The 10,791-nt window shown below is 39.6% G+C and overlaps 1 protein-coding gene across 1 annotated transcript; it reads right to left on the bottom strand.

Moving 5' to 3' along the window:
• Window positions 1–1,834: 1,834 nt before the first annotated feature.
• LOC115573338 (proenkephalin-A-like) lies at window positions 1,835–10,586 on the bottom strand. Its single transcript, XM_030404075.1, has 3 exons — window positions 10,302–10,586; window positions 9,731–9,877; window positions 1,835–2,700 (listed from the first exon to the last, which is right to left on the bottom strand). The coding sequence occupies exons 2-3, from the start codon at window positions 9,872–9,874 to the stop codon at window positions 2,101–2,103; spliced, it is 744 nt and encodes a 247-aa protein (XP_030259935.1). The 5' UTR covers window positions 9,875–9,877; window positions 10,302–10,586; the 3' UTR covers window positions 1,835–2,100.
• Window positions 10,587–10,791: the final 205 nt, after the last annotated feature.

Raw genomic sequence — 10,791 nt, 5'->3', positions numbered from 1 at the left:
TTGTAGGCAACTGGACTTGTTTCAGTTTCTTGAAGACGTTTTACCATGGTAGATTTACTATGACCTGGATGACTGAGAACCTTCATCAGAATATTTTCTGTAATTTGTGTAGCATGGCGTTATCAAGCTGAAAAAACACCCCTATCTGTACCTGTTGGGGTGGACACTATATAATACCTTATTAAACACACTAGATTTGGACATCTATCAAAAATTATGCAGTAAACATAATTGTGTGCCTTAGTAAAGATGCAAATACAACAGCATCTATTATTTAGTATCAGGTTGTGGTCCAGAGGTTGTGGTCCTTACAGAAAGTTCCTGTGTCCCCCTTGGAAACACGGCCAAATCCATATCCTCACTCTCTCGCATCTGCCCACAGGCGGGCCCAAATAACGTAAGACCTGCCCCACCGAGAGTGCCAACTAATCAACAATGACAAATGACAACCTGTGATCATAGAAGAAGAGTAGAGTTACTTTAATGAGAGACATTGGAATATCCCCCGTCAATTTTCAGACTCTACAGTCCAGTTTTCTTATCTTGCTGAAATGTCTCTGAACATTGTCCTCTAACTGTCCAGCCACCACATTTTTTCTATGGCAACGGCAGTGCATAAAAATGCAGCAGAAAGTACTTCAACCATAGTATACAATTTAGTTTATTTGACAGTCATTTTTTGGGCTTTATTCCTGACACCCTTACTGCCAATTGCAGAAATACTGTCACCATCATTGAAAGCGGGTGTTTTGGGTTGAGAGCGGTGGACTTTGAGACCTTCACATCCCACAGCATCTTCCAAAAATCCATCCTGACCATTTGGACCACCCCAGGGAGGAAGACAGTCAGAATAAGAGTCAGGCAAATCTACTTTTAAGGCTGCTCCTGGCTAATGTCTGGCCACAGGAAATAGATATGAGCAAAATGGGACTCAGGCTGGCATAACAACATGAAATCTGAGACTGTTGTGCCCACATCGACCTGTCTCCTCCACAACCTCTTGGATTGAGATGTTGCACTTGATGGTTGGACCACGTTCTGAGCCAATAAAGCACAGGACTACAGCTGGACGAGGTGTGGCGGACTCTAACTCCTAGCAGCTGCAGCCAATGTTAAGAACATCGATGCTTGGTGCTCATCACCATCTTGTTTCTGCTGCTAACATTTACCCTGCCACAGTTTCAAAAGTCGCACGGTGTGTTCATGTATATTTGTATATACCATGTATATAAATAACTGTTCATGAAGTGCTATATTGTAGGCAACTGGACTTGTTTCAGTTTCTTGAAGACGTTTTACCATGGTAGATTTACTATGACCTGGATGACTGAGAACCTTCATCAGAATATTTTCTGTAATTTGTGTAGCATGGCGTTATCAAGCTGAAAAAACACCCCTATCTGTACCTGTTGGGGTGGACACTATATAATACCTTATTAAACACACTAGATTTGGACATCTATCAAAAATTATGCAGTAAACATAATTGTGTGCCTTAGTAAAGATGCAAATACAACAGCATCTATTATTTAGTATCAGGTCTAGCATGAGGCCAGGTCAGGTGTCAAGTGCAACTAATTCTACCAGTAATTATAACTGAAGACAAACACATACTAGAAAAGTACTAGAAAACTATTATTGTTTGTTTGAGTATCATTTTTATGGAAAGCATGAAAGCAAGCAGAATCACCATATTTTATGCTGTGTTGATATACTTGTGTATTTGAATGGTTGGAGGGCCCTTGACTTGATTGTCTACCACTTATAAAGGCCCTCAAGCGCACACACAAACCAGACATGGTAATTTTTAAAACATCATACACTTACTAACACACCTCGATCAACAGATTCTTTTAATAAATAATATCATCATGAAAAACAAAAGCAGACCATAAATGATTTGTGTACATCTGAACAATATATGTTTATCTTCTTTTTATCAATACAGGATTAATTGAACCAATGGAGTAGGCAGTAGCATGTTATACAAAGCCAGATGATGCAATGTGATTAGCAGAGCAGTTGGGCCGGTCAAGTCCAGACTACAAGGTGATTGGTTGAAGAGAGGTGGTGTTGGAGGAATAGATGGAGTGAAGGGTCCTAGTCCATGAACCCCCCGTACCTCTTCTGTAGCTCACTGCCATTCTCCCAAGCCCGTTTCAAAACCCCTCCACTCTTGCTGCTGTCCACCAACCACTCAGGCCGGCCCACGCGCCTCATGAAGCCACCATAGCGCTTCTTGAGCCCACGCCCTAACACTGCTTCCAACAGGTCACCCTGCACCACCCCTTCTTCAGCCCGACGCATGAAGCCTCCATACCTCTTAACTGCCTCACTTCCCTGACCATCCCCCTCACCACCATGCTCAGCCACTGCATTGAGAATCTTTAATATCTCCAGACGAGCATTTTCTTCCTCATCCTGGTTCCCAGGATCCTCAAGTGCTCCCTCTGGAGAGGAGGAGCGGCGAGACATGAAACCACCGTAGCGCTTCATAAAGCCTCCGTACTTCTTGGCCAGCTGGTGTTCTGGAGATGTTGCGTCATTATTATCGGCCATGTTTCCACCCAGTGCTTCCTGGTCTTGCTGTTGACGGGAGTCAGCTGTCAGAGGATTGTGGTCCTCCTCCTCCAACAGTAAGTCCTGGCACAGGCGCAGCTTCTGGCTGTCCAAACCACCCTCACACTCAAGTGAGCATGTCTGTAAAATTCAGAGTAATTAGTATTAATTTTCATAATGAATTTCATCAATGTAATGTCTGCTTAATAAAACATGTCATGGTTTTGACATGTCTTAATCACTATGGGTTAATCTGGGAAAGCATCTTTTTTATATACTAAATAATAGTATTTAGTATAAATTACTATAATTACTATAAATAACCCCTCAAACTTAACAGAGTCAGCTGTTTAAACACTTTGTAAGGGTCCCTTAGTGATGTAGAGGCAGATATGAGCAGATATGAGCAGATATTAAAGGAAATAAACATTTTAGAAATGACACATTTGTTGTCTTTCTTAAAATAAAATGAGAAGATGATCAATCCTATGTGTGTTGAGTACGGAGCTGAAGTCTGAAAATATGCTGTCGTTCATCTTGTTTTTTCCCCAAGTCAAGCAGTCGCATCTCTTCAAATGCACATCATGTAAACCACTGCAGTCCAATGAAACGTATGCAGACCATTGGCCAAGGAGATGGGCTGCAGTATGTATATCAATTTGAGAAAAGAGAGAACTGTCCTTGCTCACCACAACTGTGCAAAAGAGTAGTTAACCTTGTGGAGCTATGGATTGTGTTATCAAAGAGGAGCTGTTAAATGGAAAATGATGCTGTGATATTCTTGCAGACACCCGCTGAGCCTTGCTATCAGCACTTTTGGCCACACTGAATCAAATCATGCTGCAAGGATGGGTGTTTCCATTACCATGGACCTTCTAAACGAGGGGCAAAAGCGAGTGATCAATTCATATATCTGCTTAATTTTAGTTTACAGTTGTTACTGTTGACAGATCAACATTTTTACTGATTTTGCTGCTTCATAGTAAATACTTTTAAAAAACTTAATAATAATAGCGAGGAGTTTTTATTGTGAAGAATTTATAGGAAATAAACTGTGTTTATCACTGAATTAGTCAGTAGCTCAGGTTCATCTCACAAAAACAGCTCCAATAACATCAATTTGTCCATGCACTGAACATTAGTCTAGTTTTGTGGCTATAGGAGGCACTGCCAGGGCCACCAAAAGGCTGGCCATGGCCCCCATCCCCTCCTTGGGGGTGCCACTAGGCACTGCATGTTGAATATTTCTTGAATAATTAATCCTCCCAGTACTTCGCTCAGTAAGCATAGGCTTGCACATGTTGGTCTTTGTGCAGCCTCAGCAACTATGACACTCCAGCACACACCTGCTATTTATCAGTCCCTCCAGGATGTCCAATTTCAATTGTTAACAGATGCCTGGGAATTCTGCATGATATTTACATTTTTTTTTCTAATTACCTCAACTTTTCTGCAAATTGATCAATCATCATAGTATAGCTGCTCCCCACACAAAACCTTAAACTTGTTAAACTACACATGTAACAACACTCACTTCCTTGTTTCTAGTTGCGAAGATGCAGACGTGCATGTCTGAACATCTCACATTTACTGACAAAAGGCTTTACTGAAGACCATGCAGGCAATTCCCTTATGTTCTGCACCAGAGAGGGGTTGTTGTGCGCCAATGCACTGAAGGCCCTGACGGGAAAGCATGTGTTATGAAACAAGCCTCACCTAAAAAAATCTATATCAGTTCAAGTGTAAGTTATATAGAGAAAATTCACACTGCTTTACAGCCGCGGTCACACCGTCTGACCGCCCTTTCTTTTGGCACTACATCAACTGTCTCAACTGTTGAACCTCTGTATCCCTACCGCTGAAACTCTGACCCAAACAGGTTATCTGCGGGTGGCGAAATACAGTGCAAGGCCCAGTTACGCTAATGCAGAGGGATACGGAGGTTCTACGGTTGAGAAAATGTAGTGCCAAAAGAAAGGGCAGTCTGACGGCGATGTAAAGTGTTGAACTGACACTTGAACTGATATAGATTTAGGTGGGCCCTGTTTTAGGTGGTTAAAATTTGCTTTGCATCTGGAATCCGTTCACTGCAGTACAAAGCTGAACGTCTGGGCCGGAGCGGCTCTCTACTTCTCCAAACTGAGGCTGCGCTGATCGGCAATTAGGGTAGGGAACAGATCGACTATAGATATGTACTTTATATGACCCCACTTCAAAAACACGAACTATCCCTTTAAGGTCCTTGTAATAAGTTAATTAGTTAACAGGTATTAGGTCCCTGATGTCCTTATAAAATGCGAGTGGGAGTAGGTGAGCCTTTACGGTTACCGATCTGTCACATTTTAATTAATGTGAGCTCTATTGCGAATATAAATATAATCTATAATATAATGATATAAAGCATTACCTGATGTGGGTAATGGATTCACTTTTAAGTCCTTCTTTAAAGCAGAATTTCAAAGTAAATTCTAGATCCAGCTTTGAGCAATTTTGTCACGAGCAAATAAGTTTAGTTTAGTTATGTTTTACTCGTTCACCATGAAGTGCTACTTTACACATTTATTCAAGCTGTTAAACAACAAATGCTTTGTGGTCGCCCTTCTCCGAACACAAAAAAAGGTGGGGGCCAAAACACAAAAATTAAATATTAAAAAAAGGTCCAGACACTGAAGCTCCCTCAAGTGCAATGTATTAGCACATCCAGTGGATTTTAAATTGCACTTAAGGGAAGTGTGCCGACTTTCTTTTCATGTTTTTTACAGCTACTAATTAACTGAAATCACAAGAACCAAATGCATTTAAGGCAATATAAAATGAGTTTATGTAAATGTTTAGCTTGTTTGACTCTTCCACCATCTCACCTAGATCACAGAAAAAATGAAAAAATGAAAAAAAAATGCAATTCTTAAGTGACTTTATGGTGATAGGACAGCTGTTTGAGGCTATTGTCTCTTATAGTGCTTAAAGCTATTTTTCTCTCTCTAGTACTTAAATGTATTAAAACCTGACAATAAGCTTCGATTAATTCTTATTAATACTCAGATGTAGACAGAAAGAAACACAAAGAAATTTCTGCTATTTAAGATGTGGGACTCAAACATTGTGTTGATATCAGGAAATACAAACAAAGACTAGAGTAAAGAGAGAAACAGTCAAGAGGGGAGATTCAAAAGATGGGTTGGGAGAATACAACAGCCCATTTCATTCCCGCTGTTTCCCATGCGCACCCTTAACAACTAAGAAAAACACAATTTCTCCCTAAAAACCCTTTGTAGCGGCCTGTTCCTCACATACTGACATAGTATCCTACTCATCTAATGGAAGCCTCTGCTATAAAAGCCCACTTATCCCAGTCATCCTTTAACTATGTGAGTCCATATAACAGTGATGGCAGGAGTATAATCAGACTAAAGGCATCTGCTGAGCCCTGGGGGCTGCGCACTGTCAGGATCACCTGCTTCCAACCCCACATGTGTCATTGGATTTCACTTATTCAAGCCATCAGACATTACTGTTTGATTGTTTGTGGGAGGGATTCTTGCTGAGCTTTCAGTGCTGCTGGCTTATGAAGACAGATTAAATGAACAACAAAATTGAATTGAGGACAAATTAGTGCCTGAGGGGCCAGGAGGGGGGAAGGCAGCAGCACTCTCTGGTGGGCATTACAGGAAGTATGCGGCAAGAAATTATTGTGTAAATAGCAAAAAGACACAGAAAGGACCAAATCTGGATTCAAGATGAAAGAAAATATTCCATTTGGATTTCTAGTATTTTTAAGTTATTTCTCTGGGTCTTACTGTCCATTCCCTCCTATTGAGTAGTATTGAAATGTTTGGGAATGGAAGCAACGAAAGAAAAATTGAGAAAGGGAAGGTTGTTATGGAAAGTACTGAAAATGAGGAGGGAATCGGAAAAAAGAATGGAGGAAAGGAAAGGCCTCAAAAAAAAAAAATAAAAAAAAAACATTATTGGAAAAATATCACCCTGATTGTGGTCATCGACAAGGCTGAAAGGTTTCAAGTGGGAGAAGAGGACAAGTTATGAAAGGGAGAGGAGGACCCAAAGCAGAGAAGGAGAGGAGTACAGAGAAATAATGTAAAGGAGAACCCTCAGAAAAAAGATCCCTACCAAATGTGAGGAGGGAACTACTGTAGGGAAACCTCCCTACTTAGCAAACTTACTACCATATAAGGCCACTTACATACTGAGTCAAATTATTATATCAACAAAACGTTATATCAAAATGTTTGTTCTGTGACATTTTTTTCCAATGCAGCTGCTTGTTACATGAGACTTGTTATTGTAAGCCAATCAGATTTGTCGATATTGAGTTAACAAAGCACATTTGTGTGACATACCTGCTGATCCCCGAAGAAGAATAAACGGTGGTGTTTTTGTTACCGTCAGAGGATTTGTAAAGACCTTTACTTATTATCAAAACTTAAGTGATTGTTATGAAAGGGACATATTACGGTATGACTCAATTACAAATAAAATGAAAACAAAACCTGTATCAATACAGTAGCTGCATAGCATAGTTCATTGTAATTACATAAAGCATGATGAGTTGATTTTTTAATTATCATTTTATCTGATGGGACACTACCCAAAAAAATCACACTGTGGTGTAAACATATAAGCGATCTGATATCGCTGAGTTGGTGTTGTTTCTGGAACATCATATGAACTGACCTGCTACACACTTGGTAATGTCACAGCTTAGTGACTCTGTGAACCAGACTGGAAAAAATACAGAAATTAATTAATTAATCAGTGTCAGAAAACTGACAAGAAACAGAAAATAATAAGTGAACTTAACATAACAATAATAAGTGGTAAGTATACAATACTGTTCCAAATGGGATACAAACCTCCACCTCCTGAGTCAGATTCCTGTATGGAGCTCACTCAGTTCACTTTTCAGTACCGCTCCGTACATTGAAATGATGTCTCCCCCCAAGAAATATTAACTGAATTCGGACTGTCGTGGCAAAGCTATGACATCACAATAGGACGATTGGTCAGTTTTTATGATGGTCCTGGAACAACATTAATTATGATGTTTTTGGGGCAATACTAACGTGGCATAATCACATACAGCTAAGGACTTCTCTGCATGATCAATTTATACTTCTCATGGTATGTTAGTGCATTTTATAGATTCATTTCATATTGTTGTTTTTATTGTCATGTGTAGATTAAAATATTTTTTCTCTAAACTCACTGAAGTTGCCTAAAGCCCATCTGCTCCAATTATGCCAACTTCACTGCGTTTCAAGGGGATTTTATCCATTTTGACCTTCATTTTCCTTCATATTTTTGAGAATGAACTGGCTCCATGATTTACATCATTAATTCTTATGTTTAAATGTCAGTGATACTGTGTGGGTCAATTAATTCTGGATAGCCCTGTATCAGAAAATATTCAATGTTTGCTGTCTAAACGTGATGACAATTTAAAAGTTCAATAAAGTTACTGTTTCATAAAAAATCCTAAAATTGACACAACCTTACTATCCTTAGAACATTAGAATTGAAAGGGCAAACTGTTTTTCTTTCAGCCAGTCTGTCTTCAAAAGCCTTCATAAAAACATTGCACCATAAACCAGCTGGCTGGACCTGAACATGTGGACAATGTCAAATGGCAACACCATAGCTTAGCAGCGAGATACAGACAAAATTACAATACATATTCAAAATTAAGTGTTGAAGAGTTATTTCCATGGTAATTTTAAATTAATTTTAACATACTCTTTACGCTGCATTTCAAAACAGACATGTTGTAAGTAGGGCAGGGCAGTATCTCAATATGATATCGCTATCAGAATAGGAGGCTATATGTACATGGTCTGAATGAATATGGTTATATGGTGATATGGTATTCATGTTGTGTTTTCCTGTTTTTAAAGGCTCATTACATTAAGTGATGTCATTTTCTGAATATACCTCCCTGTTCTAATACTTGCCTTTACACATGTTGTCATTATATCCACAATACTGATGATTGTTTTGAAAATGTCATTGTGTTTCTATTTTGTATAGTCATATGGTATTGTAAAGCAAAGTAGCATAGTATAGTAATATTGTCAGAGTATTGATATTGAGATATTTCATCAGAAATAATTTGATATTTTGTCGCCCATTCCCAATGAAGTGCTTTTGAGGAGATTTCAATATATACAGATATATATAATGTATCACCATATAAAGCCTAAAGAGTTGTGCAATATTATTTTAAGGCCATGTTGCCCAGCAAAAAAGCAATTACTTCAAATGCATTTTACAGGCTAGGAGTCAGTGGAGATAATATTAAAACATCTATTGAGAGATTAGCGCGAACAGATTTGAACTGAAGGAGTTTGTATTGTTAGGATCTTTTTGGAACCCCTATGGGCTTAAGGGTCTCCATTAAGCCACTGCTACCGGTTTGATATTTTAACAAATTTAACAATTACACATTAGAGAATTGGTATAATTTAACTATTGACACTTCAAATGAGAGAATGTATTTAGATGTTTGTATTCTAAATGTTCTCACTTCAAATTACTTTATGTTCTCACCTTTTATTTGTCAAGACGACATTGTTTAGTAAACTACGGGACAGTTTTATCATAATTACTATCATCTAATAATGATGAAATAGGAAAAGAGGAGAGGTGGGGACTGAAAGAGGGAAAGAGCAAAGGAATGGGAGATACAGAGAGAGGAGAGAATAGAGAGAATAGAACAGGGAAAGAGAGGAATTTCAGAAAAAAAGATCAGTGGTGAACAATAAATTGCAGAGGGCATTTGAAAGAAGAGGAAAGAAGAATGTTTAAAGACAATATATCACTTTTTTCAAAAAGTGCCTCTAAAATTCTACCTGTCCATTGTTTAATACATCTTAAGGGTAGAATATAAAAGGAGGTGTCCAGTGCTTTACTGTAGCCGATGAATTAAAGACCTACCTATACTGCACGACTTCATGTGGAGAAGAAACCACGCCACTGTGGAACCCACTCTGGTTTTAAGTCTAAAACTGAGCCTATTTACAATATATTTTACCTTTGGTGAGACGCCAGACTGTGTCTATATCTTTTACTGATTTGAATGGATCATTCATATACAGAAAAAGATAAATATGAAACAATAATTTAACTTAACAGCAAGAATCAAATATAGTGAAATTACCCGGGAGGAGAAACCAGACTGCTGTCCCAGCAGTCGGTACACACACAGTGCACATTCCTTTCTGCAGTCTGTTCCAACAACCAGCGACACACACATGCCCAGAACCAACATCCACACGCAGCTGCTGTGTGCAGTGGCAGCCATGGACTGAAGACAGAGAGGGACAGAAAACAGCAACATCAGCCACAAAAAGTTCAGGCTCAGATTGTTAATAATTACTTTACTTTTGAATCATGATCATTAAAAAATATGACAATAAAATGAACCTTTTTTTAAAAGCGACAACCTTTAAGTAGAGATTTCAGCCACTAGGTTTAAAATATTCTCCTGTAACTATTTACTCTCCTACTAAGTGTTCTTCCTCCACTACCAGCAGCCTCACACTGATACCATCATGCTTTATATTGGGGCAACAGGTTTTTCTCTTGACAGTCTCACATCAATCATTCTAACATATGTGAAAGTATGCATGTCGACCATGCCATGAAGTTCCCTGAGTGTCTGATGGGCTGCTGAAGGAGGAGAAGAGGAGAGGAGAACAGAGGAGGTCACAGTACACTTCTTTTCTTACCTCTGTCTTATTCTAAACGCTACTGAAGAGCCGGTGGATGCTGTCCTCGTCCCCGCGTGCCCTCGGGAGTGCCGGCGGAGTAGGAAACTGTTGACTGGCACGAGACTGCGCGCCCGATATATCTGCGTGCGGCTACCTGTGTGGCACTGGAGAGGTCAAACACACACACACACTCACGAACACACACGTTTTCTTTCCTCTGTGTGGCCGCTTGTCTAAAACCCGGTCACCTCTGGAGGAGTCCACTGAGCCGCTGCCTCTGCGGCTGGAGGCTCCGCGCGATGTTTAAGTAGTTTGTGTGGCTTACGTCACCAAGGATCATAGGGAGGGGGTGAAAGGGATAAAGCGTGTTAATGTGACGTGACATCCTCCCCCTTCTCTGTAGCGCGCGCACACACGCCCGCACGCACACACACACACTAACACACACACACATACTTAATGTCACGCATTGACTGGTCATCTAATTTATTGTTTCCCTGAAACTCTC

The sequence above is a fragment of the Sparus aurata genome, chromosome 21 (assembly GCF_900880675.1).
Source record: "Sparus aurata chromosome 21, fSpaAur1.1, whole genome shotgun sequence".
NCBI lineage: Eukaryota > Metazoa > Chordata > Actinopteri > Spariformes > Sparidae > Sparus > Sparus aurata.
The sequence above is the reverse complement of the archived record's forward strand: the minus strand, read 5'-3'. Positions and strand labels throughout refer to the sequence as shown.